General features: G+C 41.8%; 4 protein-coding genes across 6 annotated transcripts; 3 read left to right on the plus strand and 1 right to left on the minus strand.

Moving 5' to 3' along the window:
* Nucleotides 1-105: 105 nt before the first annotated feature.
* On the minus strand, nucleotides 106-5,247 carry atp5pb (ATP synthase peripheral stalk-membrane subunit b). The gene is made up of 7 exons (XM_085394019.1): nucleotides 5,102-5,247; nucleotides 4,491-4,527; nucleotides 4,248-4,393; nucleotides 3,552-3,715; nucleotides 3,243-3,368; nucleotides 762-941; nucleotides 106-364 (listed from the first exon to the last, which is right to left on the minus strand). The coding sequence occupies exons 1-7, from the start codon at nucleotides 5,127-5,129 to the stop codon at nucleotides 287-289; spliced, it is 759 nt and encodes a 252-aa protein (XP_085250145.1). The 5' UTR covers nucleotides 5,130-5,247; the 3' UTR covers nucleotides 106-286.
* Nucleotides 5,248-5,776: 529 nt separating this feature from the next.
* Nucleotides 5,777-11,420, plus strand: traf3ip3 (TRAF3 interacting protein 3). Of its 2 annotated transcripts, none has more exons than XM_085394632.1 (14): nucleotides 5,777-5,931; nucleotides 6,508-6,918; nucleotides 7,026-7,170; nucleotides 7,255-7,372; nucleotides 7,474-7,501; nucleotides 7,736-7,765; nucleotides 8,260-8,355; nucleotides 8,989-9,060; nucleotides 9,308-9,448; nucleotides 9,630-9,767; nucleotides 9,858-9,993; nucleotides 10,077-10,222; nucleotides 10,533-10,649; nucleotides 10,915-11,420. In XM_085394632.1, exons 2-14 carry the CDS (start codon nucleotides 6,541-6,543, stop codon nucleotides 11,113-11,115), a joined length of 1,746 nt encoding a protein of 581 aa, XP_085250758.1. In that variant the 5' UTR covers nucleotides 5,777-5,931; nucleotides 6,508-6,540; the 3' UTR covers nucleotides 11,116-11,420. The 2 variants fall into 2 exon arrangements, with proteins under 2 accessions (XP_085250758.1, XP_085250759.1); XM_085394633.1 differs by lacking the exon at nucleotides 5,777-5,931 and adding an exon at nucleotides 6,281-6,320.
* On the plus strand, nucleotides 8,381-15,626 carry dnase1l1l (deoxyribonuclease I-like 1-like). 2 transcript variants are annotated; one of them, XM_085394635.1, is made up of 9 exons: nucleotides 8,381-8,400; nucleotides 13,741-13,885; nucleotides 13,968-14,056; nucleotides 14,137-14,223; nucleotides 14,315-14,436; nucleotides 14,891-15,003; nucleotides 15,126-15,283; nucleotides 15,363-15,459; nucleotides 15,546-15,626. In XM_085394635.1, the coding sequence occupies exons 2-9, from the start codon at nucleotides 13,745-13,747 to the stop codon at nucleotides 15,624-15,626; spliced, it is 888 nt and encodes a 295-aa protein (XP_085250761.1). In that variant the 5' UTR covers nucleotides 8,381-8,400; nucleotides 13,741-13,744. The 2 variants fall into 2 exon arrangements, with proteins under 2 accessions (XP_085250761.1, XP_085250760.1); XM_085394634.1 differs by lacking the exon at nucleotides 8,381-8,400 and having other exon boundaries at nucleotides 13,745-13,885.
* A 585-nt stretch (nucleotides 15,627-16,211) lies between these two features.
* On the plus strand, nucleotides 16,212-18,890 carry LOC146644726 (uncharacterized). The gene is made up of 6 exons (XM_085394226.1): nucleotides 16,212-16,251; nucleotides 16,339-18,102; nucleotides 18,205-18,271; nucleotides 18,348-18,417; nucleotides 18,509-18,628; nucleotides 18,714-18,890. Exons 1-6 carry the CDS (start codon nucleotides 16,212-16,214, stop codon nucleotides 18,828-18,830), a joined length of 2,178 nt encoding a protein of 725 aa, XP_085250352.1. The 3' UTR covers nucleotides 18,831-18,890.
* The last annotated feature ends 51 nt before the right edge of the window (nucleotides 18,891-18,941 follow it).

Genomic DNA, 18,941 nt, shown 5'->3' on the forward strand with positions numbered 1-18,941 from the left:
CAAAGGTCTCAAGTGTTCCTATTCTTGTGCCACTATCCATGGATATAAAACTGTGATGTCACTCACAAAATAGAGCAAACTCTGAATAAGAAAGACACAACCAGCTGAAGATGATAAGAGAACCATTTATTTTATCATCTGCTGACGTGTAAATACTGTACACACCCATAACGCTGACAGAGACAATCTATAAAGAAAGAATAGTTTATTCTGCAAAGAAAGGTGACGTCTCGTCTTCGGGCGATGAGTCCGGGACTAGAGGAGGCTTCTGTAGAGCGATGACAGTTTAGGCTGTAGCTTTGGCCTGAGTGGCCTTGGCCAACACCTTCAGGTCTGTGATGCATTTGGCAATGCTCTCCTTCTCCTAACAAAACAAAACAAAAAAAGATATTAAAACTCTGAAACATACAAGGAGTTGGTCTAGAAGTGAATTGATTAGACAGTAAAAATACATATGCATATAACAAATTAGAGAAAAAAACATTGACATTTTTTAAATCTTCCACCAAGACTTTTTCTGCCAACACGAGCTTTGCCGATATAAAACAAACACAAGCAAATCAGTAAACATGAAATATCTGACAAACTAAACCATCACGGCCCAAATATGAGACTTTTATTTTTAAATCCTTAAAGATTTCTGTTGTTTGGTTTTTTTGACATTTCATGAAAAATAAATAAAAAGGTTTTCTTTAATAACTTTTATTTATTGGATGTCAGCACCCTAAGCTAGAAAAGAAATAAGAAAAATAAAGACTGACCTGCTGGGGTGTGATGCTGCTGATGACGCTCTTCTCCACCCAGTTAATCATGTGCTCTTGCTCCAGCCTACGGTTGAGGTCCTGCAGCGCAATCTGATAGTCCAAGCGCCTCTTCACCTCATTGGTCACCATATGTAACCTCTCCCTGTAGTTGGTCTCCAACAGCATGGCCACGTTGTTCTGAGAGGAAAACAGAAGATAGGAATGTTTAACTGTAACAGCTTTAATGTGAAATTCCAGCTCTAGGGATACTTTTTCAAAATAATTTAAAAAAAAAAACTTTTAACAAAAGATATAACTGAAGTAAAAAAATGTGTTTTCAGTCAGGACATGTTCAGACATAGACTTCAATCATGTAGTGCTGTGTCCCAAACAAATTAGGGCTGTGACATTTGTAATGCATTTATATACAGACTAAAGAATTAAATTCATTCTATTGTGACATCTATACAAGATAGTTTAGCTATATATGTTAAAATGGTACTGTCAGTCCGAAATCTGGCAACATTTGTATACTGAGTTTATTTTGAGTGGAAATTCTCCATTTGTGTGAGAATGAGCACCATCATGTGGTTGGATTCAACAAGTTACACATTTTCTTTTCACAGACTACTCCTGGAGGAGGCAAACAAATAAATAAATAAATAAATATGCTGAAAAATTGTTTAAAATTAGATAAATATTAGGCTAGGCCCAGGACTAACGGTTACTGTTGATTTACCGGTCAGTCCATGTTCCTACACCCACCCGTGGCTAATAGATTTGGACAGTGACTGAAAGAATGAGCGTCCTCTGAAGGGTGGCTGGATTCTCTCAGAGATAGGGTGATGAGCTCAGTCACTCAGGAGGGAGCAGAAATGCTACTCCACTACATCATAAGGAACCAACTTAGATTCAGGCATGTGACTAGAACGCCTGCTGGACCTTCCTAAGTGAGGTGTTTCAAGCATGTCCGGCAGGGAGGAGGCTCCAGGAAAGACCCAAGACACATCGGAGAGATGTCTCTCAAAGAGTTTGGACACATCTCACCATCCTACCAGATGAGCTAGAAGAGGAAGTCTGGGCATCTCTGTCAGACTGCTGCCCCCACATCCCAAAACTGAATAAGCGGCAGAAAATGGATGGATGGAATAATAAGCCAGGAATGGCCTCAAATTATTTTTCCTTTTGTTGCCAAATTAATTACACTAAAATTGCATGAGAGAACGAGTCTAACCTACATATTATTCAGCATATTTCAAACAGTGGTATCATTAAACTGAAAAATGTCATTTTGAAAGTACCCAGTTATTATCAACACTGGTATAGCCACCCAGAGTGATGAGCAACTCACATTAACAAAAAAATAAGTCTCGCCACAGATCGTTTGGTTCCCACAGAGTACTGTGGGGTACACTACAAAGCAAGTTCAACACAGCCGGGCCGTCATTGTGTTAGCTTGCTTGATAAAACCTAAAACCCAGTCGCAGATAATTGGTATCAACTCTTTGGTAACCCAGGTTTTCAGCTTCAGGATCAACATGCGCTCACAAACGGGTGTTTACTTCAGCCACAATAAATCCATCTGAGCACTGCCTACTTCAATCAGAGAAATTATCAGAGAAACTGATGGAAAAAAAATTTTTAAACTGACATTGAAAAGAAAATGGAGCACTGTATAATAAGACGAGAGTAATGTTACAAATGACCATTAGTCATGTGTCAAGCCACGATCATCAAGTTCACCAAGGATCAAAAAATAAATAAATATTGATGTAATCATTTATTTTATCACTAGGCGTAGTCTCTGTTGTAGACACTGGCAGATTAAAGCCTCTTTACCCATTAGTACTTGTCTAGTACCACCTATATGCACCGTGTTGTTATTGCAACACGGCTAAACGTCCCGTGACATCATTTGTACGCAACACGAACGCCACAACAAAGGTGTACGTCAAAGTGATGTGATACCTGCTGCTTGGTCAGTGGCTTTTCGTCAGAGTCGGGGAACCCGGCATTGGTTTTTGTAGCCATTTCCCTTGCAGAGTTTCAAAGATGACAGTTTTGATTTTTGTAGGTACTAAGGACTAATGGTCCCGGTATCAGGTACTATGACCTAATGGAAAAACCCTAAAAAACGCACTGAGCCAAGCCGGCGTGAGTAGGTACTAATGGAAAAGTTGCTGCACGGTGTACTTGTTTATGGATTTGCCTAAGAAGCAGAATCTCCCTGGTTTGATCCCAGTAGGAGAAATTTCACTTCGAATTGTATCAGAAACGGCATCAGGTGTAAAAATATCTGCTAAATCAAACATACAGAGCTACCAGCTGTGGTGACTGCTTAGGGCTAATGTGTTAACCACTACACTACAGACCCACACAAGGTTATAATTCTTCTGCTCTTGGAGCTGAAGGTGGCAGCTGTCAAAATGATGTTAACTGGAATACTTAAGTTAAGATACTGGAATATAAAAACAGAAATGAAAGGATGGTGATGCTTACCCTCTTGGCATCAAAGAGCATCGCCCTTCCTTCTACTCGCCACTGCTCCTTCTTCTCATCCTCAGTGGCTTGAACCAAGCTGGACATGGCGACGTCCTTCACCTCCTGAGCCTTGGCCACTTTTTCCTGAAGACAAAAGCAGCAGAAAATATTGGGGTCATTGGAAAGGTCGTGCACAAGAGAAAAGTCCTTTGGTACAGTACTCTCTCCACTGTGTCCAAACAAAATAAATAAATAAAACTTGACAAAAGGGATATGAAACCACAAAAAAAAGAAAGAAAGAAAGAAAAGCAGTGGTTATCAGCCTACCTCGTTCAGTTTGTCAGCAAAAGCTCCAACACTTGGCCCAAATTTCTTCACACCATAGATGATCACAGCTCCTATGGAGGCTGCAGCGAATGTCTCATGGTTGATGACATAGATTTCCTTAGAAAGCATGTACAGGAGGAGGCCAGCACCCAGCATGTAGGGTCCTATTGAGAGAGGAGGGGAAATACAAAGTAAAAGTGAGATGTGTAACTACCATTGCACTTAAGACCTTTGGAGACTGTTGATATATTTAAACAGAATCTTAAGAACCATCTATGAAAAAAGTTTAATTGTTAGACTTATTTTTCACTTTTGTTCTTACTTGCTTTTGATTAGCTTATTCATTTCTTTTTGTAAAGGTATGAAGAAAAAAAAACATTCACGCTGCAGGTTTTTTTTTTTTAAACAAATACTTATTGTGAATGCATTCACAAAAACAGGAGTTTTCAAAAGTTCTGTTTCTGTCAAATGAAGCACGTTCACCAATCATCTGGATGCTTTCAGTGGAAGCAAATTGCTGTTTGCTCATAATCACATACCAGTCTTTAAGTAGTCCTTGCAAAAAAGAGAAGTTGAAGAATCCAGTTGATTCAGAGAAAATACTGTGTCCACACAATCAATTTTCTGTGACTTTTCACTTTCTTTAAGACAACATATGAATAATATTAAATGATCATTTTTGATTAAAGACTACACCTGTTACTCCAGTTTTGGGGTACAGCAGCTGGAATAACTCCTCTGGGATGAAGCCATGGCGGACCTTCCCTCCCTTCTCTGGCAGAGGGGGCACCGGAGCAAGACTCTGGGATGATGTGTGCAGACAGCGAGATGCATGGACCACACTGAGGGAGAAAACCACGATTACTAAGCATTTCTTTCTGATATGTTATTGAATATTGGTATTAAAACACACACATTCAACACTACAATGAAACATACCCAGCTCCAATGGGGCCACTGCTTTTCAGGGCACTAGCTGAAACCCACAAAAAAGTACAAGTGTTAATTACTGTTTTCTCAATAAACACCATTAACAACAAACTTCTGAAAACATTAACGGTGTAAGCAGTCCAACACAGAACTATAACACTTAGTGTTGGTAGCTATTTGATGGGCTTCGGGCGATCAGTTTGTGAGGTCATCAAAATTAACACAAACTTTTCCATAAAACATCGCAGAAAGGGCAGAAAGCCGACCGATGCTAGCTGTCAATAAGGTGACATTTAGGCGTGCAGAGCTAACGTTAGCTAACGTAGCGTCGATTAACTTGCCTGTGACCAAATAATTAAAACAACAAAATACAGAAACACTGAAATATCCAGGATTACCTTTGATAACGTCTGATATAAATCTGCAGCCAATAAAATTGCTACCATTTCCGAGGAGCTTGAAGCTATGCTGACAGTTAGCATTAGCATGTCTCATTCAATGTGCGGCCTTCACTTTACCCTTCAGCTCACTTTAAACTTTCCTGCCTCCTGCTTGACAGTCTGCTGGCACCAGCAGTAAGTGGCCTTTATTGTCATTTTAAAAGCTGTTCTGATGCATACCTGAGACAAAAACGAGCCTGGACAGCATGTCTGAAGGATGAAGTACCAAGTTCCTACAACACCGGGGCACTCTTGTTTCGGCCTCTCTGTGCCCTTCTCTGCAAAGAGCCGTAAGGATGGCGGACACAGGAGAAATCCTCGTGAAACAACGCGAGAGTACAGAAGCGCTTGTGGAGTCAACGCCCTCTAGTGGGCACTGCGTGCAAAGACACACGCACACACTGCCCTGAAATTGAAAATGGATTAATAGAAGTGATTAAGGAGTTAATGCAGAGAATTTGGGGTCATTTTTTATGATAAGATCAAGTTTTCTGGATCAATTCATCTTGAAAGGTTGCTGACTTTAAACAAAAACGGCACCACACAGAATCACAGAATATGAAGCCAAACTGCTATTTAGTGTTATTGTTATGTAAGTTAACTGTTACATACACACAAGCATGCACAAGAAAACTAACTAATGAAAGTGTTCAAGCCCACATGCATCATTTGCTAATAATAAAATTACTCATCTAATAAAGGACACACACACACCAATCTCCCAAGTGTTTTATCCCAGGCTGCACACAGGGGGAATTAGTTGTGTAGTCTGTAATCTTGAGGCCCACCCGTGTATGGCATCAGTTTTGTGTGAGTGGCTGGTGAGATAGAGGAACATATGACGCTGTGGTTCTCTTCACTTCCTGTAAAAACTATGCTCAACAGAAACAGCTACATGTGAAACACAGGCACGAAAAAAAACCCGGCACTATTTCAGAAGAGTGAGAAAATGGATGACTTATCAACAACCTCATGAAGCGCTCTCCCCACTGAATGAGATGGCCCAGTAGGTAAGGCTCAACCATGGTTTCCTGCTTAATAAGCAGCAGTTTGTCCTCGCTTTATCATCTTGCAGGTGCCAGGGCCTAGTCTATCGATGAGAAGTGCTTCACCCTGTAATTAAGGGGCTTCTCCTGTAAGGTTCAGCTTCTGCATTAGTATTTCTGAGCTACTATTGCAACCGCCTCTGCTCCACACACACAGCTTTCTAAACATCAGGCACTTTTGGCAGTTTACTTTTAATGCGTATACGGCTCACATCAGTTTGCAGCATGACCTCATCATACACATAACTTTTCTTTGTTTAAGTCTCTCCAGAATAAAAATATCATAAATACTTGAAAAATTCTCATTTACACCAACCCTGGTAGGAAGCTACATTTCAGACCTTTTCTTTAAAGTAAGTAGCAGTTTGAGTTTCTTCATTTATAACCTTTAGCCATCACAATGTTTCTGCAACTTAAAAGAAAGCTGTTTTTTAGCTACTCGCAACATCACTTGATAGTACTCAGCTAATAACATGCAATGAATTTGATCTTTGTGAATGACTGTAACCAGTTTCCTGATAAGCCACGCTGTCCTCGCAGGCTTGAGGCGACATAACAGCCAGGGGAGCTGCCATGGACGCCCTGACCATCAGTGGATTCCAACTCTCGCCGGAGAAACACTTTGACCGAATATTGGACATCAGAGCAGAGAAGCGTGAGTACCTGCGAGGACGTAACAATGTGACTTCATGCCGCAGCCCTCCCAGAGACAGTACCACCTGGCAGATAAAGAAAGAACTGAAAGAGAAGAGGCAGTTGGAGTTTCTGAGGAGGAGATCGGTGAGCCCAGTGTGGCGTGAAGGCTCATCGAGAAGAAATTCTCCCTCACAGATATTTTCAATGAAGTATTACAGTTCAAGCTCAACAAACACCGAGAATGCTAAAGGATATCCGCCCATGGTTTTGACACCAAACAGCAGCATAAGCAGTGATCCAAGCACCAGCACATGGGTAAAAGATTGCATCAATTTGGCACATTTATCACCAGATCAGATTTATGTCTTCATAGGTCTGCTGTGAATAATGCCTTCCCCGTCGCTCTCCTCTCATTCCCTCAGGCCTCACTGTGGTCAGAACAGATAACAGTGATGAAGCAGGACAAAAGTCATGCAAAGAAGCAATCACCTACCTCCACGCCATCTGTGAAGGAATCAGAGCAGCACAGGGTGAAGAGTATTCATAAAAAGGACACGAGTGTAAACGGTAAAAAGAATAAATCATCGTGCCAAGCGCAAAACATCTTGACCAGGGACTGTTGAATCATGCCTTGTTTTTCTCCACATACAGCACAAAAGACAACCACAAAAACACTCATCAAAACAGAGAAGATTTACCAGAAATCATCTGTACAAACTGAAAGCATTCTTCAGAAAAAGATACTGAGAGAGACCGGCGTGCAGACAGAGTGAGTCTCATTTAATTCTAGTTTAACCTTTAAACCGCGATTTTACTGCAAAAGCATCTCTGATGTCTTCTCTCTCTGATGAGAAACTGTCCTCTGTGCAGGTCCGGACTCATCACCGTTAAAGAATCAGTAAGTTTCACAGTCCTGCTGTTTTAGAATTAGGTGACAGATTAAAAGGCGTGGGAGCACAGGCCACAGGTGAGGGCTAGGGTCGAGTCAGGTAAGCGTCACACGACATGATTAGTCGAAATAAAGTTTAGGCTAATCTGAGGGGAAATAGATGCTCTATAATCTGATGCAAAAGTTTTTTCTTTAATTATAAAGCTCTACTGTTTTTACTGTCTCTTATCTCTCTCCTAATAGGATATTCAGAAATTAGCTGACTACCTACAGGTAAGCAAACAATATTTATCCTAAAATCATCCTGTGATTCATGAATCCTTTAAGGTTTTAAAGCCTGAACGTAGGAATAGATGCCAGAAAAGTCAAATTTTTTGTGTTTAGTGGCCCTTCTGAAATAAGAAATAATAATTAGAGGTTAAAGTTGTATCATATTAGCTACATTAGGCTTATTTTTGCAATTTATTCCTTAAAACTGTAAAGTGCAATTTATTTTATTTTTGGGGGGAAGAAAAATTATCACGTTGATGATGTAGAAGTCAAAAACTCACAAAACTCACTAATCGGATATAATACGCTTGGTTTTAAACGGTTAAGCTCTCATCACATTTGATCTGTCATCACTACTGCTTTCAATATTAAGTAATACATTTATTAATGTGCTCTGATGCTACATAAGGACCCGATGACCTGTGCAGTCCAAAGCAGATGAAAACTGTCTTTGTGCGTTAGTGTAACTCTTTCTGCTGCTGCTGGGTTTCTGGCAGGAGGCTCTGTGGAGAGAAGATGTGATGAAGAAGAAGCTGGCTGAACTCCAGGAGAGCACGACAAACCTCGTGAACTCATCCAACAAAATATGGACAGTAAGGCTCTCCCTCTGTTTACACGCATCGAATAACACACATTTCGCACTTTATAAGGCCACACTGTTTTTCTTTCTGCTCTGGTGCACTGGCTGATATTACGGCTGTGTCAGGAAGGCCTGTGCAGTCTGTGGTTTGGAGCTTCCTGCTTCCGCGCAATTCTATACTGCATAGGACGAGTGCAAGCTGTCGTTCTTATACAGGAAGGGTGTGCCACTCAGTAGCTGTTAAAGGTGCTATGCATCCTCTTTACATCTCTTTTGGCTACTCTGGTTGCAATGAATGAAAGGAAAATATTGATGTTGTTTTTAGTTTTGTTTCCTCTTTAGATTTTGTTTTAGCAGCTAACCTGATCTACAGTTTATTCAGTCTCATTTATTTAGGTCTTCCACCTGTTGTTTCTCACTGAGGTATGTTATCATGAGGGGTCTTTTTTGCACTTATAACAAAGTGCGTTGTATCACACGCAGATATTGTGATCTCCCTTGAGGCTCACTGTTGCTTCGAGTTCCCCTTATGCACCTGCGTTCGGAGAAACAACGCGCTGTCACAGCTTTTTGGCACATGAACCATTAATTTTCCATCTGCAGGTTAGAGCGTGACAGTCATTCATTTCCTCTCTAACCCACACAGTCTCGCTGCAGTGAAGATCTGCTGAGAAACAAGATCAAGGCTTTGGAGGCGCAGCTGCAAGCTTGTCTGCAGGTGAGTGTAATTTAGTCTGTAAAAACCACACTAATTTTTACAATATCTTGGTGGTGATTTGTTGCTGTTGTTATTATTTATTTACTGTCCAAGAAGTCAGACATTTACTCTTTCCAGTAACTAGCCTTGCTCTGGCATTATTCTGTCACAGGGTGATAGTGTAGCATCTTAAGTGTGAGTCTCTGTGGTTTTGATCTGGATCTCACTGGGTGTTAACAACTAACTCAGCAGTGTTGTGTCCCTGCAGAAGTTTCCAAAAGATGGTGTAAAGAAGCTGGTGGTACAGATGGAAAAGCAGAGGATGGTATATGAAGAGAAGGCCTTGATTGCCCTGCAGAAGGCCACACAGGAGAAAACTGAGGCCCTCAGCAAGGCTGAGACTCTGCAGGTCAAAAATCTTTTTTTTTCTCTGTTTTACCACACAAAAAAGAAACAAATGTCACTGAGGTTTCAGTTTGTTTGCCTTTTAGTTGATAGACTCAGCATCTGGTGACCTGGAAGCAAGTTTCCTAATTTGAGTATTTGCAGATGACTTTTCTTTTTAAAAACATTACATTTTGTGTCAACAGGAAGCGCTAATTACAGCAAAGGCAGAGGCCCTGAAATGGCAAAGCCTTCATGAGGAGCTGAAGCTGAGCTCTGGAAAACTCAGGGAGAGCCAGCACCTCAGTAATGAACAGCTGCAACAGCTGCACAGCCAAGTGGAGGTATGTTAGGTTGTGACAACGTGCATGAGTGCGCGGTCAAAAGTTTAATTATAAATGTTAGAAATGTGAATTTATTTCTTGAATTATCAGCTGTGCAGAGCCAGAGAGCGTGAGCTGAGAGATGAGATGCTTTCATTGAGACAAGAAAAGCAGGACCTACAGTACAACATTTGTCTGCTGGAGGAAGACAACCAGACCCTAAGAGAAGAAATCCAGCAACTCAGAGGCAAGACATCACGTTTGGTGTTTTTTAGGATTATTGTTAAATAGTGCACATTCAATATGTTTATAATATTTTCGGTGCCCTAGATGGCGAAGAGGAGAGTCAAGACTTCATGATGCAGGAGTGTCTGGCGTCACAGGAACCTGAGCCTCGGCTGACGGTGAGGAGAGACTCTCAGCTGGAGGACCAGCTCCGCCACACTCAGGAGAAACTCCAGCTCAAAGAGAGAGAGGTAAAACATGGACATTACAGTAAACTGTAGCTCATTCACAAGTCTGACTCTTTAATCCAAGCTTGCCACACAAGGAATGTCCCAGCCTAGTGTTTCACAAAGTCACTAACAGGCGCAGGTAAAAATATTACCCCTATTATTTGTTTTTGTCTTATATACAAGGTAATCGTGTGCAGTATGTTTGCATTCCAACCACAGTGCTAACACACATGCTAGTACATTTTGAAAAGTGCCTGTCTGAGGATCACCAGCATTTAGAGTGCATTTTGAGCATTTCTGCATGTTCACGCTCTTTATTGTGTGCGTGCAGTGTGAGGAGCTGCAGGCAGAGCTGCACGCTATGGAGCAGGAGTGTCAGTCCAGCCAGGCCCGGCTGTCGCAGTGCAGAGACGAACTCCGGCAGCTCAGCCACCGCCGCAGGGGACCAGTGAGTAGAGTGTGTGTGAGATCATTTAAGGGAGACTTAATGCCCTTGCAGCACTCGAAAGCTCTCATTGCCTTTATATTATCAGCCAGTAATTAAACCACTACATAATTCTAACACTCTGCCCCACTATGCTTTTCAACACTATCAGTTTGCTTCAGCTGCCCTGCAGTAACCAGCTGAGCAGCTGCTCATGCACATGAGTTATCATTGCCTGCTGATGATTTAATATCCACCTGACTAAATTATTTCTTTTCTTCCTGTTTAGACACCGTGTGGATCCTGGTGGAAGCTGTGCTTGTTCTTCCTTTTACTCCTCACTGTAGCAGGGGTCGTAATGCTGTGGCTGTGGCATCCGCCTTTCAGGGAGCAAGTTGAGGACCTGTACTCAGACATAGAGACACGTATTGAAGATTATCTCATGAAAATGGCCTCTCCTCGACACTCGGGCTGCTTCAGACCAATATGACATTGCTCCAAATCTTGTTTTTTGTTGACGTTTTGTTGCTTTATGTCAAAATTAGATTTATATAGAATGTAATTTGTTGACATTTTTGTATTTAAAAACTCTTTCGACTTGGAACTCGGTGTTTGTGTGATGTTTGTGAGGCTGCGTCGGGTTGGTGTTGGGGACAAGTGAGCAAAAAGTTCCAGTGCAAGTAAAGAAACTCGGCAATGCTTATTTTAAATTTGCCCAAACTGTTGGAAAATGTTGCATTTTAAGAGACTGTGAGTTTAACTATGAGAACAGCGGAAAATAAAACGTGTCTTTTATACTGTAAATGACTGATTTATTTAGTCTTGAATTACTGAAACATGTCACAGCATATATAGCGTGAGATGCAGTGTGCCCCCAAGAAAGGGCAAATGTAAATCACGATACATTAAACTGATCTCAGGTCACGACCTTAAACAGTGTTTTACACTAGTATATATATATATATATATATATATATATATATATATATATATATATATATATATATATAATTGTTTTTTGTTCAGAGAACACACAAGATTTTTTGTATTTGGGAGGTTTGAGAGAGAAGAGGTGGTTAACCAGAATGTAAGCTATTTTTGATGGAGTCACTGGTGCAGATTATAACCAGTTTGAGATCATAGAGGATGACAGGAGTGTGAGTTTCATACCTGTGTGTCAGTGGAATGAGCGTCATTTCTATTTTGACAGCAATGAGCTACTTTGTAGGTAAACTATAATTTTCATTAAAGTTTATTTTTTAAATTAATATATTCAGCAGGACATTTTAAGGTCCTTCAGTTTACTGAGAGTAACACCACCACATCTTACTTAAGAGCATATTCATTCATTAGTTATATACTCTCACTGGCCACTTTATTAGGTACACTTGTTCCACTGCACATTAATTCAAATATCTAATCTTCCAAGTCACATGTGGTAATACATCAGTCACATGGTAGCCACTGAACGCATTCAGGCATGCAGGCATGGTCAAGGCAACCAGCTGAAGTTCAAACCGAGCATCACAATGTCAAAGAAAGGGCATTAAGTGACTTTGTGGCATGGTTGTTGGTGCGAGATGGGCTGGTCTGAGTACTTCAGAAACCATTTATCTACTGGGATTTTTCTGCACACAACCAAGGTATACAGGAGAGCATCTCTGAACATACGAGATGTCAGCGTCACCACGCTCCACAGTCACCACTGGGACGTGGTGGAACTTGTGATTCACATCATGCGTGTACAGCCAACAAATGTAGATGTCATCATGTTTCTGAGGAATGTTTCCAGCACCTTGTTGAGTCTGTGCCATGAGGAATTACTACAGATCTAGACAGAAGAGAAGGCCCAACCCAGTATTAGCAATGTGTACCTAATAAAGTGGCCAGAGAGTGCAAGTATGTAAGTATTCACTCTGCAGCAAAATGAATCCTCCCAGTTACATTATTTATATAAAACACTGGGTCATTATTATTGATGTGTAATGCTGTAAAACTATTTCAGATTCTCAGGTTGTTTAATTTATAAAAGGCATCATATTAAGCAAAAAAAATGATTTTATAAATCTGTGGCTAATTTTCTTAGCTACTTATCCACTTAAGCTCATGGGGACGATGGGGGAGGAAAACCCTGAACAGATCCCACACATTCTCAAATCCACAGCCAATTTAGAATCACATATAACCGAATGTTCGTTAGACTGCAGGAGGAAGCCCGAGTCACTGGAACAACCTCCATGCAGAAAGGCCTCGGGCAACCAGGAGGCTTCAATCAGGAATTTAAATGGTGGGACGTAACAGTGCTAACCACTGCACTGCGCTGGCCCATTTTATACATGTAAATGTTAACTGCATCATATTAAATGCTTTGCTGTGTAATATAGAACAATTACTGGAAGGTACTAAAGCAACAACAATAAGAAAAGCCACAAAAGACAAAACAATGTTAAAATATAACAACACATACACACAAAACGTACATAAACTGTTTTCTTTGTGCTATTTTTAAGAGTGCTCATCCCATTTTAATGGCACTCTATGCGGATTTCATCTGTAGTCCCAAAAAGAAAAAGAAAACACTGTCTATTTTACACCTATAAGAGTGCTCTTGCACACTCTGCCTCACACTGGCAGAGCCATCACAGTAAAAACTGCACCAGTCATCAGAATGTTCTTTTTAACAGCACCGTGTGGTAATTACCAGCTGCGAAACTGACAGGAGGATTTGTTCTACACACATGTTCATGAAGCGGACATGACACATGACCGCATCTATTGTCTGATTACGCTCAAACTTGGAGACAAAACGCACTCAGAGCTGAGCTCTCTGAGTTGGACGGACTCATTGTTCATTATGATGCTTTTAACTGTTCCAGATACAGCTCCATTCTCAGTAGGCGCTGACACAGCATATCCACCACACATCTGCACCCCCTGACTCCCCCGCCCACATTTACCTGTATGTTCCCGTGGTCACTGAAGAGATGGCTCTTTGCTGGCCTGAGATCAGTCTCCCGGTGACAAACGCACTGAAGGTAAGGGGCTGAAGATTTCTGTAGCGTACTTTAAAACATGACAAGTGAGGCTCTTGCAAACTTTCTTTGTGCTTGCAGAGCACGATGAGGACCACAGGGCTGCTGTTTGTTGTTGGGCTGTGTTTGCTGGATGTCACGTCGTCCCTTAAAATCTGTGCTTTTAATATTCAGAGCTTTGGAGAATCCAAGGCAAACAACAAGAAGGTTATGGGGATTCTGCTAAAGGTACTATGTGTCTACAAAAACACCTAGATTGATAGCTGAACAAAGCTGATGGATCTTTGTTTTTTCTGCTTTTGCTCCCAAGATTCTTTCTCGGTGTGACTTGTGTCTCATTCAGGAGGTCCGAGACTCTAAAGGAGAAGTAATACAAGCTTTGGTTAAGGATCTTAACAGGTACAAGGCTTATGTGGTGAATCTTCTGTGTCATTTAATAACACTGACCAACTTTAATTTTGATGTTATTTTCTAACCAGGTTTGACAAATACAATCCCTACTCTTACGTGGAAAGCGAAAGGCTCGGGAGGAAGGCCTATAAGGAGCAATATGTCTACATTTACAGGTAATTCATGCTGTATTTCCCATTGCATTTGAGCCGTTTCCTTATATGATCAGGCTAAACCTAGTGTGCTTTCCTCTCCCATGACTTACAGGAGCAATGTGCTGAAGGTCAAAGAGCATTATCAGTACCCTAAACTCGAAGGAAAGGGGACCAATGAAACTGATGTTTTCTCCAGAGGGCCCTTCATCATCCACTTTCACTCCCCCACTACATGTAAGGTTAAAAGGGGGAAAAACATGAAACTTCAAAGAGCTTTGTGCTGGCAAAAATAAAAAATGATTCTGACTTGTCATCCAGAATCGTTTTCTCTAGGCAAATCTAAACGACTTAATGATTTATGATTAGGTTCTCTGGCTTCTAAATGATTTTTGCTTTCTAATTATTTGCTTCACAACAATGTTAACGATGAGCCACTGTTCCAGAGGTGTCACAGACTGTTAGTGTTGGGTTATAACCTTGTAGGTTAATCTTCAGTGAATCTTGTTACACTGTAAACAATTGTGCTGCTACTAAAGCTCACCTTGATCAAAGGTGAATAAAGATCCAGCAAAGTTCACGCAGCCATCAACGTCACAGAGAAATTGCACCTTTGTTGAATTTGGAGGTCTGAATGAGAGACACACAGTCAGACTGGACCGCGGCGCTTTGTGATGTTTTTTGTTTTCAGTGGTGAAGGATTTTGTCCTGATAGGGCAGCACACCAGTCCGAAAACCGCCATGAAGGAGCTCGATGAACTGTACGCTGTCTTCAAAAGGATTTACAAGAAGTGGAAGACAGATGTAGGTTGAAACACATCGTTTAATCCCTTTTGCTTTCTTTAGCAAGATCTTGGTTCCTCATCATGTTGTTTGTAAGAATTTTCATGATTTTTTTTAACTTCCCTTTAATGGCGTGCTTTCAGAATGTGATCATCTTAGGTGACTTGAACGCTGGGTGCAGCTACATCACCACCAAAGGATGGAGAGCCATGCGCCTGAGGAGTGACCCCAAATTTCACTGGCTAATCGGAGACGAGCAAGACACCACCGTCAGGGAGAAGACACACTGTGCCTACGACAGGTCGGTGTCTACAGTGACTTGGTGCACATATATTGGAGTTTCTTATGCCCAACTATAAAGTTTCCTCATTGTGAAACAGGATCATCGTGCACGGACCGGAGGTTGTTTCCAGTGTAGTCCCAGCTTCAGCTCAGCCCTTCAACTTTAAAGAGCGTTTCCATCTAACTGAGGCAGAGGTAAACCTCTCAAAAGAAACCCCTCCCTCGAGTTCATTTTCTGACTTAAAAACTTCACCTTTTGTTCTGTTCTTTTGACACTTCAGGCTCTTGAGGTCAGCGACCATTTTCCTGTAGAAGTTGACCTGAAGGCCAACCACCGCTACTTCCTCCGCCATGAGCTGTAAACCAATCACTAATGTTTTTGCAGTGTTTTGCTTGATTTTAATGAGTGGATGATGTGAACCAACAAAATACAGAGCTATGTTTTTGTTTTTTTGTTTTTTATAATGATCCTAAACTGGCACTGCACTCCTCTCAGTTGCACCAATAAACTCGAGTTTTTTCAGCAAGTAAGAACTGCGTGCTTCACTGCTGGAGTTTATATTCTGCCCCTGAAACCAAAACCACATCAAAGCTGACATCATTTCATGAGCTCATGAAGGTACGTTCCTGCAGCAACGCGAAAACACAAAACATCACTTTTGGACTTTGCTTTCCAGAGGAACCTGAGAAAATCATCTTAAATCTTCATCCTTGATGGTAGGTAAACATCACGTGGAGACTCTGTGTCGTGCATTTCACTGAATGTTTCAGTTTAAATATGTAACCTCTGCACGGTCTGTTTGACAGGAAGCTGCTTGTAGCTACAACAGATGAGAGTTACTTCGTGCGCTCTTCCTTTCTGAGACGAGAGATTATCTGTGCCAATGCATTAATTTTTTGTCTCGATATAACTTCTAAGATAAGTTATTGGTTTTGTCTTTGTAAAGATGGAAGATTTTACTGATCTCCTAACAGATGCATTTTCAGGTAAGATATACATATGTGGTTATTTCTGGCATTTATAGATACACATATATTACTTTTTTTGCATTTTTTTGTTTGTTTGTTTTTAAGATTACTATTCAGATTATGCTGTTTTTACAGAGACATCTGTTCCTCCATTCCCGGACGAAGATTTGGACTTTGAGAATTTAACTTTTGAAGAAAAGTCTGATGAAGACGGGACAGAAAACCTAACAACAAACAATAAAGAGGCGGCACTGCTCCAGGAAGCAACAGGTGAAGCGGCAGCTCTGTTTGAAACCAAAGAGACGGTTGAAAATGTTTACGAAGAGCAGTCGGACAATGAAACAGATGAGGAGGATTTTAAAGGTGAGGGGATCGGTGCCGTGGACGGTGGCAAAACAGCAGAGGAGGATTACATGAGCTCAGATGGAGATTCTGCGCACGAAGGCTCCGTCTCTGGAGAAGATGATGAGGGTGTGGAAGAGGACATAGGAGTGGCAGAGACATCAGGGGATTTGTTGATGTCAGTGCGCTGCAGTGATGAGTTCAACGACAGCGATAAGGAGGACGAGATCTTTGCTGAGGGACAACCTCTGGCCCCGGAGGATGCTGAAAACCCTCAAGTTAGAAACGAGGAGCGAGGTGAGGCTGAGTGCGACAGGGACGTGTCCTATTTGGAAAGATTCCCTGACCGAGGCAATGAGACTGTGATAAAAGCTGCAGAGGTAGGAGAGGACAAGGGAGAAAGCAAAGAAGGAGGAGAAGAAGAAGAAGAAGAAGAAGAAGAAGAAGAAGAAGAAGAAGAAGAAGAAGAAGAAGAAGAAGAAGAAGAAGAAGAAGAAGACACATCATCTGATTCTGAGTGTGAGGGCATGAAAATCGAACAGCAGGAAAATGTTATCGGACAGCCTCTTGAGGAGGAGGAAGAGGTGGAAAACATTTACGGGGATGATCCTGAGGAAGCTAGTTCAGAGTTTCCTTGCATATCCTTGCAAAATCTGCAGGAGCTCACTGGTGAAAGTGATAAAGGGGAATATGCAGAGAAAATGAAAGATTTCTCAGGGGATGAGCACCAAGAGGCAGGTGAGAGCTTTGCAGATTACCCCTCAGACTTTTCTTCCTGTGAATATGCAGAAGATGGGACAAAAAATCAGGAAAGCAGGCCAGATTTTGGGCCCGGTACATCTGAATGCAGTTCATACACGCAGCAGGATGCTTTCATGGAAGGACCTGTGGAAGATATTACACAGATGGACCACGCCGAGTACAGCGATGAGAAGGAAGATGGGTATCTGTACAGCAGAGATCTAGAGATGGATGCTGAGAATCTGATGAGCATGGACGTAGCAGCTGGAGACAGAGGCAGCACAGCCGCGACCAAGTCTGACGATGAAGAAGACACATCTGAGAGCGACTACAGCTCCAGTGATGACGACGGGGCTCGTAGGTGCCTTCAAGAGCTTGAAAACAACAAGCAGCCGGCCGACAGTCAGATATATGGCACGAGCAGAGCAGATCGAGCAGATATCCTCAACTGGGAATTTGATGTATTAAATACTGATAGCCTTCTGACTGAATACCTGTTAACCACAGGAGACATGACAGAAACAACTCCCACAGGTGTTAACCAGGACCACCCAGAATACATCAGCTACTCTGAGGTACAGAGTGAAGTTCTCAAAATTAAAAGCCCCTCCTACCAGGGATCCCTCGATGACAGCTTCTTCTTCGACAATGTTGAGGCCTCTGGCATCTCTCAGCAGGGAAAGCTGGAAGGGGAGGACTATGAAGAAGAAAGGAACTGGGAGCAAGAAGAGAAGAGAATCAAAGCTTTCAACGATTTTTATGGCGATGAGGAGAATGAAAGAGAAGGTGAGTGCTGAGGACAAGTCTCTAAATGTAATCAGAATAAGTTCTGTAACATTTTGAAAGCGTTTTCATAAATTAACCTGTTTTCCCCTGTGCATTTTTCAGGGAGGCAGATAAAAGTTCAGTTTTGTGCAGAGCCATTGTCTCAAGTCATTCGCTATGAAAGTGACAGGTAAGGAGAATTCCTGATGTGTAAACCTTATTTTTCCCGTCCCAACCAAAACGCTGCTTCCTCTTGTTCCCTGCAGTGATGAAGAGTCACTCAGCAGCTCCACAGACGGCGGGAGGGAGGACCTGAGCTCCACAGAGTCATCGGATGTAAGAAAATCTTCTTCTTTTTTTTGCTTGTGGAGACATGCACGCATACACATAAATGAACACATGACTTAATTGTTTCGTTTGTGGTCAGGAACCAAGGGAGCCTGACAACACCCTGCCAATGAAACCTGCTTGTGATCCTCCCAAAGCTCAGCTAGCAGAGAGTGAGCCAGACCTCAGCAACACACAAACCTGCACAGAAAAACACAAGGTGTGAAATCACAGCTCATTACTGAATGTCTGCTCTGTGTGATTTGGTTATTTTCAGTTCACGTGCTTAAACTTTGGTCCCACAGGGTGGCAGCATCATGAAGCTGATACTGAAGATGGGTGTGCTGACCGGAATGGGACTGCTGATGTTCTGGTTGGCTACGGATCAAGGAGAATGGCTCAACCAGGTTTTCTTCTTTTAGGGCTATGGAACGTCCTTGGTCATTAAAACTTGTTTGTGTGCTCGCACATGTTTGTAAAGAATGCAGTGTAAAGTTAAGTATGTGTCGTTGTGCAGATTTTTTGCTTAATAA

This window comes from Rhamphochromis longiceps, linkage group LG20 (assembly GCF_057381845.1).
Source record: "Rhamphochromis longiceps isolate RC_006_pf linkage group LG20, R_longiceps_female_GT1.1, whole genome shotgun sequence".
Taxonomy (NCBI): domain Eukaryota; kingdom Metazoa; phylum Chordata; class Actinopteri; order Cichliformes; family Cichlidae; genus Rhamphochromis; species Rhamphochromis longiceps.

Bases quoted from the DNA above. Each gene is read 5' to 3' on its own strand.
- traf3ip3 (XM_085394632.1), top strand. From the start codon at position 6,541: ATGGACGCCCTGACCATCAGTGGATTCCAACTCTCGCCGGAGAAACAC. The intron at 7,171-7,254 runs GTAAAAAGAATA...CTCCACATACAG, and splicing joins AAAGGACACGAGTGTAAACG to CACAAAAGACAACCACAAAA. The intron at 10,650-10,914 runs GTGAGTAGAGTG...CTTCCTGTTTAG, and splicing joins GCCACCGCCGCAGGGGACCA to ACACCGTGTGGATCCTGGTG.
- dnase1l1l (XM_085394635.1), top strand. From the start codon at position 13,745: ATGAGGACCACAGGGCTGCTGTTTGTTGTTGGGCTGTGTTTGCTGGAT. The intron at 15,004-15,125 runs GTAGGTTGAAAC...GCGTGCTTTCAG, and splicing joins ACAAGAAGTGGAAGACAGAT to AATGTGATCATCTTAGGTGA. The intron at 15,460-15,545 runs GTAAACCTCTCA...TTGACACTTCAG, and splicing joins TCCATCTAACTGAGGCAGAG to GCTCTTGAGGTCAGCGACCA.
- LOC146644726 (XM_085394226.1), top strand. From the start codon at position 16,212: ATGGAAGATTTTACTGATCTCCTAACAGATGCATTTTCAG. The intron at 18,103-18,204 runs GTGAGTGCTGAG...TGCATTTTTCAG, and splicing joins TGAGGAGAATGAAAGAGAAG to GGAGGCAGATAAAAGTTCAG. The intron at 18,629-18,713 runs GTGTGAAATCAC...TTGGTCCCACAG, and splicing joins CCTGCACAGAAAAACACAAG to GGTGGCAGCATCATGAAGCT.
- atp5pb (XM_085394019.1), bottom strand. From the start codon at position 5,129: ATGCTGTCCAGGCTCGTTTTTGTCTCAG. The intron at 4,394-4,490 runs GTATGTTTCATT...TTTCTCCCTCAG, and splicing joins AGTGGCCCCATTGGAGCTGG to TGTGGTCCATGCATCTCGCT. The intron at 3,716-4,247 runs GTGTAGTCTTTA...CTCTCTCAATAG, and splicing joins CCCCAAAACTGGAGTAACAG to GACCCTACATGCTGGGTGCT.